Source organism: Cynocephalus volans, chromosome 2, assembly GCF_027409185.1.
Source record: "Cynocephalus volans isolate mCynVol1 chromosome 2, mCynVol1.pri, whole genome shotgun sequence".
NCBI classification, from domain to species: domain Eukaryota; kingdom Metazoa; phylum Chordata; class Mammalia; order Dermoptera; family Cynocephalidae; genus Cynocephalus; species Cynocephalus volans.
This window is the reverse complement of record NC_084461.1, coordinates 122,067,223-122,091,501: the sequence shown is the minus strand read 5'-3', so window position 1 is coordinate 122,091,501 and position 24,279 is coordinate 122,067,223. Positions and strand designations below refer to the sequence as shown.

The 24,279-nt window shown below is 38.6% G+C and overlaps 1 protein-coding gene across 1 annotated transcript in view; it reads right to left on the bottom strand.

Annotated features, from left to right (window-relative positions):
• Positions 1–24,279, bottom strand: part of KDM3B (lysine demethylase 3B) — a 59,760-nt gene that overhangs the window by 22,764 nt on the left and 12,717 nt on the right. The window contains exons 2-11 of the mRNA XM_063086361.1: positions 21,922–22,089; positions 20,117–20,230; positions 18,820–18,925; positions 16,885–17,009; positions 14,625–14,699; positions 11,454–12,053; positions 6,877–8,125; positions 5,769–5,970; positions 2,624–2,838; positions 1,632–1,784 (exon numbers count right to left, since the gene is read on the bottom strand). Of these exons, the coding sequence (XP_062942431.1) occupies positions 1,632–1,784; positions 2,624–2,838; positions 5,769–5,970; positions 6,877–8,125; positions 11,454–12,053; positions 14,625–14,699; positions 16,885–17,009; positions 18,820–18,925; positions 20,117–20,230; positions 21,922–22,089 (3,007 nt within the window). The remainder of the gene's footprint in view (positions 1–1,631; positions 1,785–2,623; positions 2,839–5,768; positions 5,971–6,876; positions 8,126–11,453; positions 12,054–14,624; positions 14,700–16,884; positions 17,010–18,819; positions 18,926–20,116; positions 20,231–21,921; positions 22,090–24,279) is intronic.

The window sequence follows — 24,279 nt, the reverse complement described above, 5'->3', positions numbered from 1 at the left end:
CTCTTGAGGGTTCCTGGAAAATTAACCCCTTCGGGGCTTCTCACTGCTCAGAAGAAATGGGCTTTGAGTAATCCTTTTTGTGTCTCCATCATCCAGGGGAAGAGAGGTGACATAACATTTCATTTTATACAACAATGCTGTGAGGGAAATACTATTATCTTTATTTTATGGACAAGGAAACTGAGACTCCAAGGGGTTAAGTAACTAGCCCAAGATACCATAGGTGGTGTAATAAGATGTGAAAGGTTTCAAATCCTAGTAGCCTAAGCTCTAAGCCACTGTTATCATGGATACACTTTATCTCTCAAGAGAGGAGAATGAGAGGGTCAAGAGGCAGGGAGGATTCTTGGCATGTAATAAGATAAAGTAAGAACCAAGGGAAGCACAGGATTTGAATATCCATTTCTCCAAAGAAAATAAACAAATGACTAATAAGAGAATGAAAAGATATTCAACATTATTAGTCAAACCACACAAAGAGATACTACTTCACAGCCACTATGATGGCTGCAACAAAAAAGACAAATAATAACAAAACAAAACAATAACAAGTATTGGCAGGAATGCAGAAAAATTGGAACCCTCATATGTTAATGGTGGGATTATAAAATGGTGCAGATACTTTGGAATGCAGTTAGGCAGCTCCTCAAAAGGTTAAATGTAGAATTGTCATATGACCCAGCACTTCCTCTCCTAGGTACATAACCAAGAGAGCCACAAGCATGTGTCCACACAAAAAACTATGCAAACGTTCATGGTGGCACTATTCCTAATAGCCAAAATTTGAGACAACCCAAATGTCTATCAACTGATGAATGGATAAACAAAATGTAGTATATCCAGACAATGGAATATTACTTGGCCATACAAAGGAATGAATTATTGATATGTGTTACAACATCCATGAAACTTTAAAACATTATGCTAAATGAAAGTGGCCAGTTACAGAAGGCCAAATATTTAATATGGTATGTCCAGAACAGGCAAATCTATAGAAATTGAAAGCAGATTACTGGTTGCCAAGGGCTAGGGGGAGGGAGAAATGGGAAGTGACTGCTAATGGGTACAAGGTTTTTGGGGGGTGATGTAAATGGAATTAGACAGTGGTGATGGTTGCACAACCTTGGGAATTAAGCCACTGAATTAAACCCTTTAAAAGGGTGAATTTTATGGCATGTGAATTATATCTCAATAAAGATACTATTAAAAGGAAAAACAAGGGAAGATGAAGAATAATCCTTCTTGACTTGTTTTAGCCTTCCTAGTTAGGCTGAGCATTGGCAATTTTTTTTTTTTTTTTTTTTTTTTTTAAAAGATGACCGGTAAGGGGATCTTAACCCTTGACTTGGTGTTGTGAGCACCACGCTCAGCCAGTGAGCGAACCGGCCATCCGTATACGGGATCCGAACCCGGGGCCTTGGTGTTCTCAGCACCACACTCTCCCGAGTGAGCCACGGGCCGGCCCAGAGCATTGGCAATTTTAAGGTCTTACAATACAACAAAGATAAATGAAGCTAAGCAGCTAAAGGAGGGGCACAAGCCCATTCCTGTTTCAATTTCTAAGTCCTATAACTGCACTGACATACACCTACAGGTTACCTTTAGAACTGCATAGGACAGTATCTGCTTACCACTGCGAGGACGGCTTTTCCTGAGCCGGTAACAGTCAAGGCAGACTCCAAATCCACATTTGCGACAAACCCAGTGGATGTTGAAGAGTGTTGTTTCACATACATCACACATCTCCCGAACACCACGCACAGCTCGCTTCCATGCCACTTTCTCTGGTGGAAAGAGGAAGAGGAATACTGTTGGCATTGATCATCCTGACCAATAGTGAAGGAACCTGGATCCACTGATCCTTCCACAAGCCATTTTGTCCAGCAATAAAACGTAAAGATTCATGAAGTTTGTGTTTTATAACTATAAGAGAAAGAAAATACAAGTAATTTCTATATTTCTGAACAAACTGTGCAAACTTATTGTAATATAATGATATTTCAGGGGCTTGTGGTAATACCAGGATATGATAACCTAGTGTCAACAGGGAATTAATGCCACATGTTGCCACTTAAGGTACTGTAAAATTTTCAATTGGGGGGAGTTTGAAATAAGAGGATTCTTTCTTAAATTTAGGGTATAATTTCATAGTACATTTTTTCTTGGTCTGGAAATTGGGTACAGTATCTCACAGACATGGAAATATTATAAGTGTCTGAATAATATGAGTTCTAGGTGTGAAACACGGCACCCAACAGCACCTCAACTATTCACAAACCACAGAGTATCACCTACTAATACAAATTGGTTCAAAGCAAATTGAAAATATTCAGGGTGAACCAAACCCAAATGAGGACCCAAACGCATGTTATGTCAGCTGTGCTACAAAACTGAAAGGCAAGCAGGGAAGGAGTTTGGTTTGATAATTGTCAAAGACTGATAGACTGAGGTCTGTTGGATATAGTTAAGGCCTCAGCTATAGGTTGCTACAAAGAGAAGTTTTATCAGTCTAAATCTGTCCATAGAAAATGCCATCTGCCAATCCTCCCAATCCTCCCTTTAAGTGAAAGAAACTGAGTTGCCAACTAGGAGCTCCTGGAAGAGAAGTAGGAGGGTGCCTTACGGTGTGGCTCCACCATCATCATGGCCTCCTTCTCAGACATTACGAGCTGGCAGAACTGGTCCCCGACATTGGCCAGGATGTATTTTGAGGTCTCTAGGTCTATCCCTTCTGCTAGGGAGGAAGAGGGAATCCACAGGTTCATGGCGTCAGGGTCACTTTGCTGGGGACTTAGAAACCCCTCCACACGGAGTACCCCCTTTCTAGTGAAGATCAACCTGAGACAGGAAGGTAGACAGTCAAACACATGGTAAATAGCAGTAGCAATGCAATCTAACACAAACCTAATATCCTAGGACCTAAAAGAAATCAAATGAGACTTAGGAATCAGGCTAAGAATTTTCACCATATTTGACCAACACAGTATGCATTCTCTGCTGATAGGAAGGTTTATTAACACTTAGAGGTATCAATTCTTTAAAAAGCTGACCCCAGAGTTGCTATCAGTTTTTCCACCCACCTTTTCTACATCTGCACCCATGCCACTGAATGTGACCAGAGAAAAACACACAGCCATCCTCATTGTCACACTTTATTTATTTTTTCTCATTGTCACACTTTAAATTCATGTCCACCTATCTCAGGCAAGCCCTTAATATTGCCTGACAGTCACAATACAGTTTCCTGATGTACTCCCTCTCCTAGATGCCTGTTTCATACCTTCTTTTCTTTTCTTTCTTTCTTCTTTTGTTTGTTTGGCTTTTGGTGGCTGGCCAGTATAGGGATAACCTTGGATCTTGGTATTATCAACACTATGCTCTAACTAAGCTAACTGGCAAGCCTTTCTTTGTTTTCAAACCTCTAATATTACTTGCCTCATGAGGACCTCACTTCCCATTCCACTGAGAAAAAAGGAGCCAGAAGAGAACTTCCACAAGCTCCTGCCACCATACTACCTACCTTCCTGCAACTGGGCCCATGTACCCCATCTGATCTCCTGCTACTCTCAAGTAGGTACCAGTGATTGCCAATCTCTCCACCTACATCCTATTCCTTTCCCCCAATTCAAAGGCATTCCTCCTCATTCTCTCCTCTTCTCTACATCATCTGTTTTCCTCTCCTACCAAATCTTTCTTGTCAGCATTTAAATTTGCTACAACTTCTATCACAAAAATCCTCTCAACCCATCTTCTTCCATTTATCTGCTTGTTAGAAGAACATTCCTTGAAAGAGTTGTCCATACTCACTGTTGTTAGTTCCTTCCCCTTTTATTTTCTCTTAATCCACTACAATCAGATATTCTCCCTACCAATCTACCAAAACTATTTTTGACAAGGCCATTACACCTTGTTAAATCAAATGGTCACTACTTCCTGTCCTTATCTCACATGGCCTGTCAGCAGCATTTGACACAGTGTTATTTCTTCCTGGAAATACTTCCTTCAGTTGTCTTCCAGGATACCTCATTCCCTAGTTTTCCTACTAACTCACTGGCTGTTCTTTCTCAGTCTCTTTTACTAGTTCCTTCTCACCTTTCCCATCTCCAATCGTTGAAGAGTGCCAGAACTCAAACTTTGAACTGCTCCTCTTCTTTATGTTCATTCTGACTGATTTGATCTCAGTTAGAATCATGGCTTTAAATACCTAGTGATATCCAAATTCCTATCTCCAGGTGGAACCTCTTCCCTTAAGTCTAGAGTTGTATAAGCTGCCCTCTCAATATCTCCATCTGGAAATCTAACAGGCACCCCAAATTTAACATGCCCAAATTAAAACTCCCCGTTTTCCTCCCCAACATGATTTTCCCTGAGAAATCGTATCAGTAAATGGCAATCCCATTTTTTCAGTTTTCAGGCCAAATTCATAAAATCACCCTTAACTCCTTCCTTTAATACTCCACATCAAATCCATCAGAAAATAACGGCAATCTACCTTCAAAATATATCCAGAATCCAACCACTTCTTATCATCTCTTATCATCCCCAAGTCTAAGCCAGCATCTTTCTCACCTGGATAATTCCAACAGTCTCCAACTTCTTTCTGTTTCTGCCCTTGCTTCCATATAATCTATTCTCAAGAAAGTAGTCAAAGTGGTCTTTTAAAACATTAATCACTGTCACTCATCAGCTCAAAACCTCCAATGACTTCTCACTCAGAGTAAAATCTAAGGCCCTTGGAGTGGCCCTTTAAAATCCGGACCCATCATTAACTCCTTTGACTTCAACTCTCTTTCTCCCCTTGTTCACTCTATTTTATCTACCCTAGCTCTATGGACACACCAGGAAGAGACCAGGTTCAGAACGGTAGCTCTTGTCTGGAATACTTGTCTCCCAGATAACCATGTGGCTTACTCCTTCACCTCTTGCAGGTAGTTCCTCAAATACCACTTTCTCACATAATCCTATTTAAAATTATAGCCTCTCTAGCCACCCCTTAAATCCTCTTTCTTTTACTTTTCTCATACTTATTACCAGCTGAAATACCATTTATTTAACTTCTATTTTTCTAATTTATTGTCTGCCTCCACAACTCCTCCTCAAACTTTCTGAGGGCTGGAATTTGATGTTTTGTTCATTGCTGAATCCTCAATGCCCAGAACAATGGCTGGATAAAGTCAATAAATATTTGCTGAATCACCTATTTGGATTTCTTTATTTTAAAAATTAAAGATTCTTAAAAGATCATCTCAAAGAAACTCCTAAGTTTATCAAGCAGCAGAAAAGTAACTAAATTGCTGTTGTTTGGTAAAAGCAGGGGATAGTCTCAGGATTTTCATCAGTTATCTATTTCAAAGATGCATCACATTGACTCCCAAAAGTACTTCTCCTTCTCTAACATGACTCAAGTTACTCTAGCACTGAAGAGGAGTAAGAGGCAGGCAAATCCATGATATAAAATGGAGTTCTGCTGCTTACACCACTGGTTTCAAACAGAACCCGAGTTAAGAATAACTCAGGGAATAGCACAGGGCCAGGCTGCAGCTAAGACTCCAAAGCTTCAGTTCTCCAAGGACAAAACCACATGTCATTTTACAATCCAAACCACTAAGTCACTACTATGACAGAGCCTCAGCAAAGACCCTGAGGGCAAAGAGGTTAAAGAAAGTGAGCAGCAAGATGGTGAGACATGTTTACAGATTCAGAGAAAGAGTGGGGGTTATATGTCACTCGCGAAACCTGGGAAAGGAGGCAGAGAGAAGTATGGGTACCTCCGGAAGTGAAAGAAGCGGCAGGCTACAGTAGAATCATCTTGCTCCTGTTCCTTAAACTTCCTATACCGCTCCAGGCGACACTCACGACACTTGTGCAGGTGAGGTGCCACGTTGATGCATGACCCATCCTGCAGGAAGGGCTCTCCAGACTGCTTCAGCTTCTTCACTTTGCTCACATCTTTCAGCACGGACTGGCCAACTGTGGCAAGGGAGGAAGAAAAAAGGTTGTTATGAGAGGTATAAATATGATGCTCTTGGGGACAGACATTTTTTCTGACCTGGGCTACTCCTCCTTGCACTGCTTGGGCATGTACCCATTAGGTACATCTTTGACAAAAGGGGAAATCAGGGAGCAAAGAGGCTTCAACTAGAAGATAAGGACCATGGAGAACTTGTGCAAAGTGCCCCATTACAGTGAAACAACTCTTAAGCACGGATGTGAAAAACCCATGAAGGCAGAAGGTAGCCATCACCTGCCTCTAGCCCCTCAGGATATGGCTATTCTGTTAATTAAGGCCTTTTCAGCTCCCATAGGATACCAATTCCTAATGAAAACAGCTACTTTCACTACTAGACTTTTTCTTACACACTTCTGGACCATAACCTCACAGCACAGAAGTTAATGGATTTTGATACAGGTGTTAAAATCCTTATGCGTGTTTCAGAGAAGAGCAAAATGACGGGTGATTGTCTGCTTCATCAAATGTATAAAAGGCTGCTGTATGGGAATGGAGACCAGTTCTCAGTTAACTCCCGTGAAGTACATTAAAGAGGATGAGCCAAACTAAAGTAGAAAGGGATGAAATAAACACAAGGAAACAGTTCCTGACCAAAAATAACAGACTGCCAAGGAAGATCAAGAGTCCTCCTCTGTGGGATTATCATTATATGGGACAGAAAGCCCTCTTTCTTACAGTGCTGATTTAGATGCAATCCTGCCCTGTACTAGGTCTGATAAGGGGCCTCTGTCAGGCCCTTTTGGCTCTGTACTTCTATAAGATTATAGAAGTTTTCATCAAAGTGAGGGCCTCTGCTGCACAAGAGCACAACAGGAATTCGAGTCTAGTGCCAGAGCAAAGCCCATGTATAGCCCCAGCAGGATCACCTTTCAGAGGGGCGGTCCGAGGCCGGCCCTTGGGGGCCTGCTTCCCTTTGCCTTTGCCCAGCAACAGCTCAGCACTGCGCTCCCCATTGGGACCCAGCTTCCCCATCAGGTGCTCTGGAATCCCCTTTAGGCCAGTCTTGGCTTGCAGCTGCTCCTCAGAGTCGCTCAAATCTGACAGGTCACTGTTGGTGCTGGAGTCCGAGTCCTGTCTACAAGCCAAGCTTCGCTCATCCAGTGAGAACCTTTTCACAGCTTCAAAAGGAGCTTTGTTTTCCTGTGAAAAATCTGCTGGGGAAGACAGAAAGCTGCCTGAGTGCCTGCCAAAGATGTTACTAAAGGTTTTGAGGAGGGGATTGTCCTGCTGCCCAGGCCCCACAGTTGGCCTCTCCTCTGTGGGGCTGGAGGAGAGAGTAGGCATCTCAATGGGCTGGGTGAGGCTGCTGGTGGGTGAGCTGGAACGGCCATTCCCCATGGCAGAGAGGCTTGGGCCTCCGGTAGTAAGAGCTGAGCCCAGAACACCAGACACCAGCTTGGAGGAGTCAGTTGTAATGAAGAGGGTTTTTTTCTTCGCTAAAGATGCCGAATCTGCAGAGGAGTGAGACTCGGGCCAGCTGGGTACTGCCTTGGAGGTGACGGTGGTAGCAGAGGAAGAGCTACCTGATGCCTGAGATGCAAAGCTGCTGAAAGGGCTATGTTCAACTTTCTCCACAAATGCCAGGAAAGGGTTAGAAGGCTCTTCTCGGGACAGTTTGGGGGGCTGTAAAAATAGATTTTCATGACTCTCTGGGATGCGGGTATTTAAGAGGCTCCGTGGGAAGGCTGGAGTGAGGGTGGGCATGGACTCTGCAGGCACTTTCCGGTCCACAGAGCTGCCAGCTTTAGAGCCTGGCTTAGTGTCTGCTCCAAGAGTGGATCTGCCTTTACACAAGCCTGAGTTCAGGCTCTCCAGGCTTTGTTTAAATGAGTCCCGACTGGAGGAATCATCAGCCAAACTCTCTGAAACAGTAGTGAAGTAGTTACTGGTGGGTAAAGTTTGGGACATGCATTGAAAAAACAAGTTTTTGGAGAGATCAGAGTCTTTCTGAGACTCTGGTGCAGAGCTACAGCCAAAAGAAAAGCCCAAAGGTTTCTTCTCTGTGGCTAGAACCCCATTGGATTGGCTTCTTCCACTTCCAAAAGTCAAAGGTTGCGATGAACTTGGGAGAGGTGCTCCAAATCCAGAAGAGGCCAGAATAGAATTTCTTGAATTCTGAAAGGAAGATAGCATGAGTTAGTAATGCTGGCTTCTCATGACAACCTAATATCTCTTTCTTGGAGCTACCTATCACTAGATCAACATTTCTTGCGGGTCAATTAACTTTTCTTTCCTACAATTCCATGGTTCTGCTCTAATAATTGGATTTCACAAGCACTGGGGAAGAAACCCGACACAGACACACAGAGGGCATCTTTAGCAAGTTGAGCCAGAGACAGCGGGATGTTATTCATCTTGCCACTCCCTTGGGTATCATCCAGTCAACTGTCATAGTGATAGGAGGCTGTGTAGTCTTCTTAGTATCTATTTGGAAGTGGAGAAACTCCACTAGGAAACTGAGGAAAAGGGTTCCTGAAAAGATACCAGCTTTTACTTTTAAATATACCCAGTGACGCCTGTAATATTAATCTACCTCAATGACCCTAAGAGCTATTGTGAAAGTTTTGATGCTCTTTTGCTATTGCAAACTGCTCATTTTACAAAACGTGACTTCACTCCATGAGAAGTCCATTGTACATTAAATAAAAGTATTCTCTTTATTAATCTGAAACTCCACAAAATGGACCCTTCTGGAATTTGGCCATCTATTTATGGATTCAAATCAGTCTAAAAACTGAATATCTGTTTCAATTATTAAACATCTGTTTCAATTAAAAAAGCTTAAATTCTTAAAGAAAGCAAACTATTTATTAAGACTTTTTATTATAATTAAGATCTAACATGGATCTAGGCTCCAGGGAGGGAAAATGTATATACTACAATATATACCAAACAAAAACATTCAGCATAGCAAACTGAAGAATGAAATGATAAAACACTTTCCTTTCCTTCTTTTTACTTAGAAAATGTTAACTTCTGCAATGTGAATGATTGAGTGGATCAAGAAGGGTGGGGGCACTTTCATATATAATATGCACCCATGTGCATACACAGAGACACCAAGAGGTAGGTAAAAGTCTCTTACTTAACATTTGTTAATCTAATAAAACCCAGGTTTTGGTACTTGACTTGCAAACCATAGATAACTAAAAACATTAACCTTGAAGTAGTAAAGGATATCCCTAAACATTTACTTTAAAACATTGGAAATAAAAATTATTCCATGACTCCTTAACGAATATGGTATTTCCTTTCAGGGTGATGAAAATTTCTGGAACTAGATAGGATAGTGGTGATGGTTTTACAATATTGTGAATGTAGTAAATGCCATAGAATTGTACATTTTTAAATGGTTAAAATGGGAAATTTTATGTTATGTGTATTTCACCACAATTTAAAAACACTATTCCAGATAAACAAAAGGGTGGCTGTTTTTAGAAAAAGGTGAATTTCCATTTATTTAATCTATTCTTTAAACATGCAAGAGCAGTCAATATTGGGCTTTTCTTGAGAACACAAGAGGCACAAGAACCAGACAGGCCACTTACGGCATGGCTCCAATTGACACCTGCTACAGAGATTACTTCAGGGCACTTTAGAGTTAAAAAATTAAAAGCTCATTTTCTTTCTTCTTTTTCTTCCCACTAACTAACTAGCATTGACTTAAACCCCCTCTCCACAAGAGGAGAAGAGAATAGACAGACACAGCCCTAAGGTATTGTTGTGGTTTCATTAGTAGAATTTGGCCAGGAGCCTTGACACCTGTAGGACTGCAAGGAACTGGCATAGGTAGCTCATGTTCCACTACTAAAGTTACCCTTTAAAAATAAATATACACATGAATGAAAAATAATTTGGATGGTCTTTCATTTTCCTTCAAATGATTAAATTCCAAATCCTTTTCTTATAAGAAAGTGATGACAGACTGATTTCAACTCAGTTTTTAGGGCAAGAAGCTTCCCAGTGGCTGTGACTCTATTTTAGATTAAGCATTGTAATGAAAACATTCATTTCTGTATTGTAAGTCATATCCCAGGAGACGACCTAGGCTGAAGCATTACTAAAATGACAGAGATTTCTCCAATTTGTTTGAAAGAAAACACCCTTCAAATCCACATATCATCTATTCAGTTTTGCTACTCCAAGAATAGCAGCATTCAGTGGATCTCTTCTTGTAGCATGTAAAATTTGGTCTATCTTGTAAGTCCCATATACACTCATACCACCTCTGACATGAAGCTGATTTTAAATAATTCAGGTACTATGATGACTTACAAACACTAGAAATTCACATAAGATGCTCACCTGATTCTCTGGGGAATGCTAGTCAACTAACAGGACAAACCATGAACAGTATGAAATTTGTATTTACAGGCCTTCTCCTTTTCTAGCTAACCATTCTATCTCCCTCCCCCTTCCTGCACACTGGGGATTAACAAGTTGCATTTGCTAAGGAGAGGAAGAAATCAGATGAAATGTATGTGCCATGTTTTATCTGGCATTGTTATTATACCTGAAATCATTCCATTTTAGAATGCGAGCTCCTCCAAATAGGGATTTCAATTCTTTACTTATAATACACAGTACTTAGCACACAGTAGGTTCCTACTTACAATTTTCAAAAATCATTAAACATTTCATCTTTGTATTTCATATTCTAGCTTAGCTAGCAGCCCATTTGAAAGAAAAAAAAAAAGATTAGCACCATAAATCATACTTTGGTGACCAGAATTAGTCGAAAATACTATACAGCTGATTTTGATATTGTTTCAAATTTGGATTGGGGAGTTAACTTGATGTTAACTTACATTTAACAAAAATTCCATTTTAGCAATGATATATGAATATCAGACAAAAAACAGAGTAAACTAGATACTACTGTGATTAAATCCACCAATTTTTCTAGGTAAGACTTAAAAAGATGAAGTTAGGGAGAAAAAGGAGGTATTCATGACTATATCAAATGATGGAAAGCAGCCCAGCCTCAAGAGAAAGTGTCATGAAAATGATGAACTGAAAACAGGGTAATGGTAGCTTGCACACATAGCTTTAATTATAGTGTTCACTATTAGCAACACCGTGATTCATTAACCTTGCCTCTCAGAAGCCTGATGAAGGCTCAAACCACTATGTGAACTAAATCGATAACCGAATTAAAAAGATTCCCCACCAGATCTATTTTAACATCTCATTAAATTTGGTTGTATAATCAGTTTTCATTAGCCCAATAGCTCAGGTGACTTCTGAAGAGCTGATAAAGTTATTAAAACATACACATTTGCCCAATGAGCAGTAAAGTCCTATCCATAAAGTACAATTTAAGCACATCTCAGAAATACTCCTTCCTCGGGGCATTTGAGATGCTTTTTAATGTGTTAACAGTAAAGGAGGATGAAAGAGTGAACCCAAATCTTGCATATCTGCCCCTCGAGCAGCAACTCACCTCTCCTGAGGCCTGTGACCGGCTGCCTTTCTGTTTTTCTGGCCCAGTCCCTGCAGCAAGGCCAGTGTCTGAGATCCTCACCGTGGTTGGGGTGGAGCTGGCGGTAGTGACCACAGCTGCTGAAGCCACCATGCCCTGGCCAACTTGTTCCAGTGTTTTTCCTGCCTCTTTGTTTTCAGCTCCACCCACCTCTGGTGCCAAAGGTGTCTGACCTGTGGCTGTAGAATATGGAGTGAAAGGTACAGGTGTGTCCCCACCTATAGGCTCATCCTGCACCACCAGAGTCCTGCCGTTTTCTTTGGTGTAAGTGGCAAAGCGAATGTTGCGGTTAATCTGAGGAATAAATGTAGACGGTGGCTGCTTGGCTTTCTGATCCAGCCCTGGCTCTCCACTGGCATTCCCTCCTTTCCAGGGCCCTCGGCTTGCCTCACCTCCATCGCTCCCATTACTGTCTACTTCACCCCTGTCTCCTTTTAATTTCTTTGATGCAGGGTCACACCCTGAGTCCGAAGCACTTTTCCTCCTCCGGCCATCTTTCCCCTCTATGCTCTCTCTCTTCTTCTTTCCTTTGGAAGATTTTACTGCTTTTAACGTACCCCCCTACAAAACAAAATTCAAAAAAGGTTTATTACAAGGGACCTTCCATCCTGTGAAAATCACAAACCATTAGCTCTTTCCCAACTCTAGAAGCAGAAAAAGCAGGCAAAGATTACAAAGTTCCAATGCCAGCTCTAAGACATTCCCTTTGTCAAAAAGCTGCAATCTTCCTGTGACTCAATTTGTACACACACTCAAGATAATAGTTACTAGAAGTGAACTCACTTGACAAACCTCTTAAAATGCACTACTTCCTCAAATGAATTTTTTAGAGGGTTTTCACAAGTTGTGGAAATTGTTTTACAAAATAGACTGTTAAACTAGGAGGGGAACTCATTTGCCCTATCCGGAAATAACTCATTTTATTACATATTTACTCTCTGTTTGAAAAAACTTGCATTTTAAGTATTAAAATACGAAATCTCTCTACTCTGAAGTCACTAAAACCAACATTTGTCTGTGACCAAAGGAAAAGACAACATGACAGAAAGGTTATTTAAAAACTCTGGGCCTTATTTCAAAGCATTAGACAAAGGAAAGGGCCTTACTTCAAAGCATTAGACAAAGGAAAGGGAAAAAGCACGAACAGCCACATCTCTTATCTCTTTTAGTAATTATTGAGAGGCCAGACAACAAAAAAGACACAGGATTAGAAAGGGCAATTCCTATCTCCATATAAATTCCTCTTCTGAGAAGGATGAGGGGAGATGGGCATGCAGCTAACATTCTCTTGAGCAATCTTTATGCAGCATGGACTTACATCTGGAACATTTTTAGGTTGGTATACCACCACAAAAAAGGTATCTGTTTTAGCTTTATTCAGATAACTTTCGGATAGCGGTATTCAGAAATGGGTATTGGGGTTAATAAGCTACTGACATGGCATTATTTAGCCATTAATATTTGTCAACTCAATCTCTTTCTGCCCTTGAATACTCACAGATCTTTGCAGATCTATATCTTATTGTAATTATTATCATAGTTGTTATAATGGAAACTTTTTCAAATTTTATATTTCTTGCCAGTTCTAGTTTCTGTATTTTTGTTTTTTCGCTGCCTTCATTTCCATCTTTCCTCTCAATTTCCTTCTATAACTCTTAAACAAAGCTCAAGATTTACTTGTTTCCCCCATACTTCTATAATATCCAAGTTTTCAAATCTTTCATTCAAAAACTGTTTCTGTTTGCTAAGCATTATTTTCATTTGATCCTCTTTTAAAACTTTTTTCTCCTTTCTTCAACCCTTACCACCCCTCAGTTTTCAGTGTTGTGAACTACCGAAGTACAATCAGTGAAATCTGTCCTTTCTTTCTTGCTCATTCACTCATACTCGCACTTAAAGGAGATGAAATAATCATGGAACTTGGCAGAACTGTCAATGATAATTATATTTTGCTAGCTAAGAAGATAGTCACATCATGGCAAAGCCAAAAAGAACCAACATCTGCTACTCAAAACCACAGATACCTCCTCTAACTCACACAGCCAACTTGCAGAGCCTGCCTCACAGCCATGTCTTATCATTCCCTAAACAAAAACTTATATGTTAAGTCCTACTTACGGTGAGCTACTCACATGTGAGTAGGCAGCTTAGGACACAGAGACCAGTACTCACCAGTTTTATTTTGCCAGCTGAACAGTACCTGGCATACAATAGGTGCTTAATAAAGGAAATGAATAAAAAAGGGGCCCAATACACCATCAAAGTAACAGGTGTTCTTAGCCATGCAAGCATAGTTAAGAGGTGTATCCTATTCATGGTAATATAATACATAGTAAAGAAATATTAAATTTAGCCCTGATTCTTCTTTTCCTACTCTGATCTTGTTTTACAAAATCAAGAATGACTGTATAAAGAAAATGAGGAAGGACTATATACTTAGCAGGAGTGGCCAAGACAGCAGTATTACAGAGGTGCTAAGACACTATGAGGAATATGTGGACAGCTGGCCTGTTAAAGGAAATTCACACAGGATTCCTTGACTGGTTTAAGCAGAGACTTATCTTTTCTTTGGCTATAATAATTATATATATAATAAATCATAATATAATAATATTAAGAACCAAGGGTTAGCCTGGTTCATAATAATTATGGAGTAATCCACTGTGTGCTAAGCACAGAATTAGGCATCTGTATGATTTGATTTTACTTGGGAATACAGAATTTCAGACTCCCTTGGAGCTCACTGCCACCTAATGGGAAAAAAAAATGTGGTCTCTCCTTCATATCTTGTTACTGAGTAGGTCATGAATATTAATACTGTTTACTGCAGTTTTAACTGTCAACTGTGTCTTTCAAAATATACCTGTCCTGAGAGAATATAAGAAGAAACAGTTCTTGGATTTTAAAACAACTAAGGAACATAGCCATGATTAAAGGGGTTTGCTCAAACTAGGTCTCTTTCTTGACCCTATCTTCCCTTAACCAGACATACCGTGGAGAGCGCAAAAAATATACAGTGGCCAGAGCTGAATAACCCAAAGGGCATCCATGGAAAAGACACATATAAGGAATCTACATAAGAAGATAATGCAAACTCATGAGTTTGCTCAGAGATTCTGTCCATTACTATACCTCACTCTGAGGCGTCGAGTTATCCATCAGCATCACATGGATTAGTCTGGGATCTACCGACTTGATCTCACCACTCTACGGTAGGAGCCGAACAATAGAAAATATGAAAAAAGGGAAAAAGATATTTAATGCCTTGTTCACCAAGAAATCATTATGTATTTTCCTAATCTATGTAATTACCTATTTATTGTTTCTATTCCCCTTCTAGGAGGAAAGCTCCCAGAGATCTCTACTGTCTCATTCACTGCTACAACATCTGAAACAAGGTCTGGAACATAGTAAGCATTCAAATATTTGTTAAGTAAATCAATGAAAGAATTGAGTTCAGGGCCGGCCCCGTGGTGCACTCAGGAGAGTGCGGCGCTTGGGAGCGCAGCGGCGCTCCCGCCGCGGGTTTGGATCCTATATAGGAATGCCCTTACTGGTCATAAAAAGACAAAAAAAAAAAAAAAAAAAAAAAAAAAAAAGAAAGAATTGAGTTCAATGCCCAAGTGTGTATTTTAGGGATGTTAATTTCAAATTCTACATCTCAAAAGCCTTCCTATTCTGTATATTACGAAACCAGAAACCTTCAGAACCAACAATCATGAAAAAATTACTCTAGTATTAAAGAATGAAAACTTCACGGGTGGGGGCAATTTGATAGAAAGTGTCAAATTTATTGTACATATCCTTTGACCTAGCAATTATAACTTAGGAATTTATTCTAACAAATAATGTGAAAGGATATTCAAGGATATCACTGTGGCATTATTTGTATTAGTAAAAATACTGGCAATGATTTAAATGTCCATACATTTTAGATTAAATTAGTTATGATACATCCATTCAGTGGAACAGCATGCATCGATTTTAAAAGGATAAGGCAGATCTCTATACTTACATATAAAGATGATCATTATATAGAATTAAGTAAAAAAGGTAAATTATATATAACCATCTGTATCATACAATCCCATTTGTTGCTAAGGTGTGACATATAATTATATATCATATAAATACATAATATATAAATATTATTATATACACATACACATACATATACACATAGAAAATATCTGGAAGAGGGCTGGCCCGTTGGCTCAATTGGTTAGAGCACAGAGCTGATAACACCATATTCAAGGGTTCAATCCCTGTACTAGCCAGCCACCAAAAGAAAAAAAAAATTGGAAGAATGTAGAATGGAATACATGAAATTTTTAAATGAAAATTTATTATCTTAATTTTTTAAAAACTTAATGAAGACACAAATAAATAAAAGCACATTATGTTTATAATATACAAGGGTCTTCAAAAAGTTCATGAAAAGATTTGTATTATTTTTAAATTCTATTTTTCCACGAACTTTTTTTTTTTTTTTTTTTAAAGATGACCGGTAAGGGGATCTTAACCCTTGACTTGGTGTTGTCAGCACCATGCTCACCCAGTGAGCTAACCGGCCATCCCTACATGGGATCTGAACCCGTGGCCTTGGTATTATTAGCACTACACTCTACAGAGTGAGCCACGGGCTGGACCTCCATGAACTTTTTGAAGTACCCTTATATGTGACTGCTAAGGGCAAGTCTTAAACCAATTAAAAGATGTCATAGCAGGAAGAAAAAAAAAAAAACAAACACAAATATATTATAAATAGGGCTGGCCAGTTAGCTTACTTGGTTAGAGGTGGTACTGATAACACCTAGCTCAAGGGTTCAGATCCCCATACCAGCCAGTCACCCCCCCCCCCCGCGAAAGATGTAATAAATGCATATATCTTTGCCTCAGAACACTCGTCTACTGTTTTTCCTAAACAATTCTCCAGGTATCACTGAATATTATGTTCTTTCTGTTTATTTCATTAGGAACAATTCATTTTCTTCAGCCTCCAGTAGTGGGTGGTGTCAGAATTATTACAGAAGTAAATGCTAACTGACTAGTTTTTGAACTACTGACTTTTATGAATATGATACAATTATAATGCCACTTTACATTTGTATATTGTTCTACAGATTTCAAAGAACTTCCAAATACATTATTCCAGTCCCCAAGTCAGTGTGCTGTAAGGTCAGTGGGGGTTTATATAATTACCTCTAATTTACAAATGAGAACAGTGAGGTTAAAAATGTTGAGCAGCTTTTCTCAGGGTCATATAATCATTAAGTGATTGAGCCAGGGAAGGAACCCAAGGTGGCTTATAGTTAGTAAAGTGCTTGCCTTCTCTACACCATCCTCTGAAAGGGGATGGATGAACTTTAGACGAAATAACTCAAAACCTCACCTCAGTTACAGACACCTCCATAAGACGGGTGATGGAATCTTGATGGCTTACAACACCATAGAGCCACCCTTCTTCCCCCTCTGGCTGGTATACCTTGACCCTGTGACCTTGAACACTGTAGGGACCTACAGGAGAGATCAATCAGTATTAAATATTTATGGCTAAGCTGTATTTCATAATTGTTTCTAAGAGCAGAAGGAAAACTATGTGATGTAAATATCTGGCATGTTCAGTCCCCTTTTATAGTTAAATAAACGAGTAATTCCAGATTTATCACACTTAACAATTTAAAAACAAAACATAAATTATTTTCCCCAATGATCTTTGTAAATTCTTCACTTATTTGGAGATTCCTTAGAATCTAGGGCTGGCAGGTTAGCCCAGTTGGTTAGAGCATGGTGCTGATAACACCAAGGTCCAGGGTTTGATCACTGTACTGGCCAGATGCAAAAATAAATAAATAAATAAATAAAGATAAGCGAAATCTTCCAGGCCCCTAATTCCACCTTTTCTTAATCTTCCAATTATGAATGTAATACAGGAAGAGAAGGAAACTTACAAGTCAAAAACTATGATTAGAGCTACCTGGATAGCTCAGTCGGTTAGAGAGTAGTACTGATATAATCAAGGTCTGGGTTTCAAACCCTGTACTGGCCAGCAAAAAAACCACACACTTAAAAAAAAAACAAAAACAAAACACCTACAGGTAGTATGGAAAAATACTGAGATACTGACATGTACATAAAAAAAAGTGAGGACACTAAGTTGAATGTGTTATTATGTTAAATGACCATACGAGTGATATATAACCCTTTACATTTTGCTATTTGACTTTTAATAACAGTGGGTGGAGAGTTTACTTTATGAGGTTTCCAGCCTCTGCACTAGCAAGAGTCTGAACAAATATAGCACCTCTCTTCCCAGGAACACAGAGTTTCAAAGAAATTACTTTATCAGCAGGTAATGTTACCCCGCAATTTCAGCTGGCCCTCCAAGACAGTCTCTCTTTCCTGCATATTGTTGTACATTTGAGACTGTAGTTAAATCATGCCTAATTTTAGATTATTCTCTCTCGGAGCTATAATTAAGATTCCTTAATTTTTCTATACACACTCATATACATCTCTGCCTTTCATTATGTCTGCTTGATTTTCTTCTCTAGTACAATTTTTCCTCACATTCTTTTTTCCTCCATACATTTCTTTGATTATTGAACATCATCCAATAATAATACCTTCCTTCCCCAATAGGTCCATTTTCTTACCTTTACGTTGGATTTATTTTGACAAAAAAGAACCAACGACACTATATCACTGAAAATAATGATTACCGTGAGGCTCAGAAAGGAACGGGAGTGGATGTACAACATGGAGGGAGGGATAAATGAAGCAATAGTCTACCCTTTGTATAGAATCCTGGGAAAAACCTATATCTGAACTAGAAAGCTAATAAATTTTTTTTATTCTTAAAAATAATATGCTGTTAATCTGAATGAGCCTATGGACACGTTTTATAAATATACTTTGCACTCTAAGTTATCTGTTGGGGTTAACAGTCTTTAGTTCTTGAGAAATTTGCTGATAGTAAGTTCAACAAAAGCAAAGATGTTCTAGCTCATGGCCATATCTCCAATGCCTTAACACTGTGTTTAGTAAGTCCTCAATAAATATCTAAGAAAGGAAAAAAAACCCCACAAAACTAAACTTGCATCAAAACTGTATTATGAAATATAGAATGAAGAGGAAACACTGGTCTGTGTGAGATCCTCTTTTTCCAGTCTATGCTAGAGATCCAGCTAACTGCAGATATTCTTGACACTATCCACAAAAAGAAGATAGGTACAAACGTTTAAAGTGGTGTGGTGTCCCATTCTATCACTCAACATTGACCATTCACCTGATTCAGAGTTCAGGGACAAAGTCTACCTGTTCTTACCTCGGCTGAATATCTCTTGTAGCTTTTGGTCACTGATCAAAGCATTAACTGTTTCTCTCAGTGCAGCATGTTCCAAAAGAATTTGGTTTTGGCTATCTGTTCCCATCTGGTAAAGATGAAAGAAGAAAACTGAATATTAAAATGAATAGCAATAACATCTAACCAGATGAGAAAAATCATACCCTAAGGTGCTCTATATCAATAAATATAGATATTTAGTGCGATCCTCTCAGATAACAAGAGAAAAAAAAATTTTTTTTTTTTTTTTGCCAAAGAATGTCTGTAGAACTCTAGTCTCTGCAAAAAATTAAGGATGCTAGGATCAATTAGGATTAGGAAATATTATATACTATACCTTTCTACATACAATAGCATATTAAAGGCTCTACAAGTCATAAAGGAAAGAAACCTGTTCAGGCCAGTGTTTCTTATACTTATTTGACCACAGAATATTTTATTCCGTGTAACTCTTTTTGCTTATTTTGATATTTAACCAAAATTTACTGAGTGCCATCTCATATAAGCATGAAGATTATAAAGATGAATAAAGCAAGGTTGCTGAGAGGGAGGGTGAGGCCTAATGAGTGAGGAAGACATATCAGCAAAGAAATCATCATTAATATCTCACAAAACACAGTGTAGGAAATACCACTTGTAGCTGTCTCATTAAGACAGCAAAACTCTCAGTAGTTTCCTAATTTTTAAAAAACATTATTTTTATTTTTTGGAAGTTTCCTAATTTTTAACCATCAGACAGAAACCCGTACAAGTGAAAAATAAATAGTACCATTCTTAAATTCTGAAACTACAATTCAGATGCTAATTTGTTTAAACACTAACTTATCCCTTTTCTTTGTAACTAAAGATATAACTAAGTTCTTCAATACTTCATGCTGTTTGGAACCAGCCCAAACTCCTCCCAGCCACTTGCCAGTAAGGTAAGCATAGGCCCCCTCAGACCCAATTTACAGAAGCATCACCTCAGAGAAGTCACCTCTTCTGAAGGGACCCTTAGAATTTTGGTTTTAAGTCTTGGGTGGTTTTAAAGTGTGGTGGGGAATGAAGAAGACGAAAGAAGCCTCCCCCACCAAATGTACTTTTCAAGGGAGCAGAAAAACTTTAAAAGGCACAGGGGAATTTATTGGAGGAAGTAATAAAATAAATGCTAAAAGAAAAGGGGAAATACCCATATTTACATCAACAAAGAAGTTAGTCCCAGACCAGCCACCCGTCCAAAAAAGAAAAAGAAATTAGCAAGGGGATAAATAGGCTCAGGAATAGAGCAAGTGTTAAGTACCTGGAACAGATGCAACCCATTAGCATCTGATAGGAAACGAAGCTCTCGATCCAGAAGGTATTCGACTGGAACCACAGAACCCAAACCCAGTTTATCTACTAGGGGAGTGAAAGTCTGTGAAGTACAATGACAAGAAATTGATTAGAACTTGGAAATGAAAATAAATAACAATTCAATCAAACCTCTAACTTCAGAGAAAGTATCCATTATTATTAATTATATCTTTCATCTCAGTAAATACAGGTAAGCTAAAGCATAAGTCCTTGGAAACATTCCCAACGCAGCATCTGCCCCTCAAATAATCATAGGATGCAAACTAAAGTAGAAAGTCAATAGTCTTATTTATTGCTAAAAAGGACAAAAGGAATAAGAAATTCCTCATTCTCCCTAGGGATGTGACTAATCTTTTTGCCAGGCTTTAAAAGGGTTAAGTTGGGCCGGCCTGTGGCTCACTCAAGAGAGTGAGGTGCTGATAACACCAAGGCCATGGGTTCGGATCCCATATAGGGATGGCCGGTTTGCTCACTGGGTGAGCGTGGTGCTGACAACACCAAGTCAAGAGTTAAGATCCCTTTACCAGTCATCTTTAAAAAAAATAATAAAATAAATAAATAAATAAATAAAATAAAAGGGTTAAGTTATAGTAAATTCCCAGAATAAAGAGTTACATTGTTATCACATCTAGAACTCCTGAAATCTTTGTGAGATTTCTAAAATAATCAGTGGTACTTATAGGAACGGGTAAATTCATATACTATTTCATAACTAAATGGACTGTAAAGGCATGCAGAGACCCCATACCCATTTATAAAAGAGTTTCTCCTAAAAGCTCAACTAGAAAGTGCCCATAAAAACAAAGAAAGACGGCCGAGCCCGTCGCACACTCGGGAGAGTGCAGTGCTGGGAGCGCAGCGACGCTCCCGCCGCGGGTTCGGATCCTATATAGGAATGGCTGGTGAACTCACCGGCTAAGTGCTGGTCACGAAAAAGTCAAAAAAAAAAAAAAAAAAAAAAACAAAGAAAGAAAATGATAATATCTACAACTGTTAGGTAAAAAATCTTCATTTTGAATATTATTTAATTTAGTTAGCTACAGGAGAATTAAGATTTTTTTTTTTTTAAATGTTACGATTTATGCCTATACTTAGCTAATAGCTAACAGGATAGTTAGAAACAAACAGATACTCTCAGAATTTTATAACACTGTTTTGTCTCACTTCATGACACAAAACTTGATAATTAAAAAGAAACTTCAAGGGGCCGGCCAGCGGCTCACTTGGGAGAGTATGGTGCTGATAACACCAAGGCCACCGGTTCAGATCCTATATAAGGATGGCCGGTTAGCTCACTTCGAGAGTATGGTGCTGACAACACCAAGTCAAGGGTTAAGATCCCCTTACCGGTCATCTTTAAAACAAAAACAAACAAAAAACTTCAGGGCTGGCTGGTTAGCTCAGTTGCTTTGAGTGAGGTGTTATAACACCAAGGTCAAGTGTTTGGATCCCTGCGCAGGCAAGCCACTGCCAAAACAAAAACAAAAAACTTTAAGTATTACAAACATTGTTTCAAAACTTTGTTATGAGAAGACTAAAGATGAAAAAATTCCTTAGAGAAAAAAAGTATCAAATATTATCTAATATACAAAGTTCTGAAGGACACAGGAGAAAAGATCTCTCCTAACTTTTGCTTTGGTAAATTCAGAATAAAAATGTGTTAAAGGCAAAGAATATAGTTTTGGGAAAATACCATAGTTATAGTATAGGAACAAAGCTCAAACAAGCTCCTACCCAATAAAAGCCACTCACCAGAGCTGGCCACTGTGCAATTGACACTCGAGTGCCCTGGAGAAGGACTGGGTCCTTCCGGGGTGCCCATACAAGTGACCCTTCCAACAGAAGCACAATGACTTCTTCAGCATGAACTTTAACCCAGGAGTGTTGCTTCCAGTTACAGCCATCAAATTCTACAAAGATCTGCAAAATGAGATAAAAAGCAGTTTGAACGCCACATTTGGAAAAATTCCACACTTATGTGAACAAACACAAACCTCCTCTTTTGAACAACTAATAGAAATTCTACTAACTTGTTCTTAAGTTCTTTTAATGGATGTCAATTAAAACTGATCCTACTTGAAAGCTGGTCTGAAAAGTGGGAACAGAGTTAAAGGGACATATAGTCATCCATGCCATTCAGTAATTGTTAGGGTTTTTTTGCTAGATTTTTAATGAAATTTGCAACTCTTAGTTTCCAATTCATATCTACACACATTAGCTGAGGGCTTACTATAAGGTACTGCTAGGCTCACAAATACAACAGAATCTGCACACTTCCTGGTCTCAAAGAGCTCATAGTCTAATAGAAAGAGAAATTTTTTTAACTTCTACTGAAGTTAATGTGAACTTCTTTTACTAATTTTCTGAATAGGTAATATACGCACATGTTACAAAATTCAAAAGGATAAACACTGAAAAAAAAAAAATTGCCCTCCCAGTCCTATGTGTGGATTTCTTAAGTGCTACTGCCAGCAGTGATCTCACATCTGCTGGTTGAGGCATGCTATAGTCACAATGCTTTGCTTCCTCCCTGAAGAGATACTCCACTTCTTGAGACATACTTGAGTAGATACCCTAAAGAGTTTTTGAAAGCGATTCTTATTAACTGAAACTACTTTTTTCTAATAAATATTATGGTTAGATTTGGCTTTCTATATAAATTTTAACTTGTGAACATGATTCAATATAGCATAAAGATCAAGACATATGCATACTGGAATCACTACTTAGAATAGGTATGTCCAGTGCCTAACATACAGCTGGTCACAAAAGAAGGGCTAAAGTATTTATTCATCTATAACCCACTTCACCTTCAAGACTTTTAGTTGGCTTTTGGGAAACACATGCAATAAAATGATAAAATATAAACTAAAGAACATCAAAGCCAAGCAAACTATAACAGGAAGTCACTATTAAAGTGAAAAGAGGGAAAACTTAGGCAGGCAATAAGGATTCGTACAGCTGCTATGACTGAGTGACATATTTCGCTCTGAGCTTTCCAAAGACCCATGTGAAAATGGAGACAAGGACAGTTGTATAGTTTTCACTGTTGAAAGGGAAAACATATAGCAATTGCTCAGGGAAGCAAAGTTTTCCAGTCACTTGGAGCTGTAAGAAATTTCTCACATGAGACTTCCCAAGGCAACACTGAGTGATGTAGGATAGTATCAGAATTCCCAGAGCCATGATTCCTAACTGGCAACTATGGAGTTACAGGAGGATCTTTAAGTACAAGGGTCACCAAGCATTTCTTGTAGACTGAATACTGAAGGTCTTGCACATGTATGCATTATTATTTTTCAAATATATATAGATGGCATAATGAATAAAATTCAAATCCATTAAAATTGTTAAAAAATGTTTATGTGTATTTTACCACAATAAAAAACTGAAAAAAAAAAGTTACTGGATCCACAATAGCTTTTGTTGGTATATATGTTTTCACCTAATCAACAAAAAATTATATTTACAGTTATATAAAAATTTAGGATATTTATACCTGAGAAGTGTGAAACCATAATTTAGTAGCCAAACATTAGGCTTAATCTCTTCACATTCAGTAAACACTTGAGAATTAAAGTACATTGCTCAAAAGTTACTCCAAAATTTTATTACATAAAGTTCTAGATTTATTATTTATAACATACCAAGTAACTGGGCTGATTGGTTAGCTCAATCGATTGAGCACAGTGCTGATAATACCAAGGTCAAGGTCAAGGGTATGCCCTTGCAGGCCAGCCGCCCAAACAAACAAAAAACAATACTATAATACACCAAGTAAACTTCATTTCTACACTTAAAAAAACATGATGGAGAAGCAAGGCTCAGAGATGGAAAGCATATTTTTACAGAGAAAGAAAACACTAAACTGGACTATATTTAATATATGAATGAGTTCATATATACATACACATACACACATGTTGTAGGGGAATAAGACATAGTCCCTGCCTTCAAGTAACTTTCAGGCAACCGAAGAGAGAGACATGCATTCAAACTCACATTTAAGTGCAGGCTTGGTCACCAAGAAACGTAATAATAGCATAATAAACAAAACTTGGGGTTTATGTTCCAGGCAGCTTGGACTGGGAGTTTTAGTTTCACTCTCTA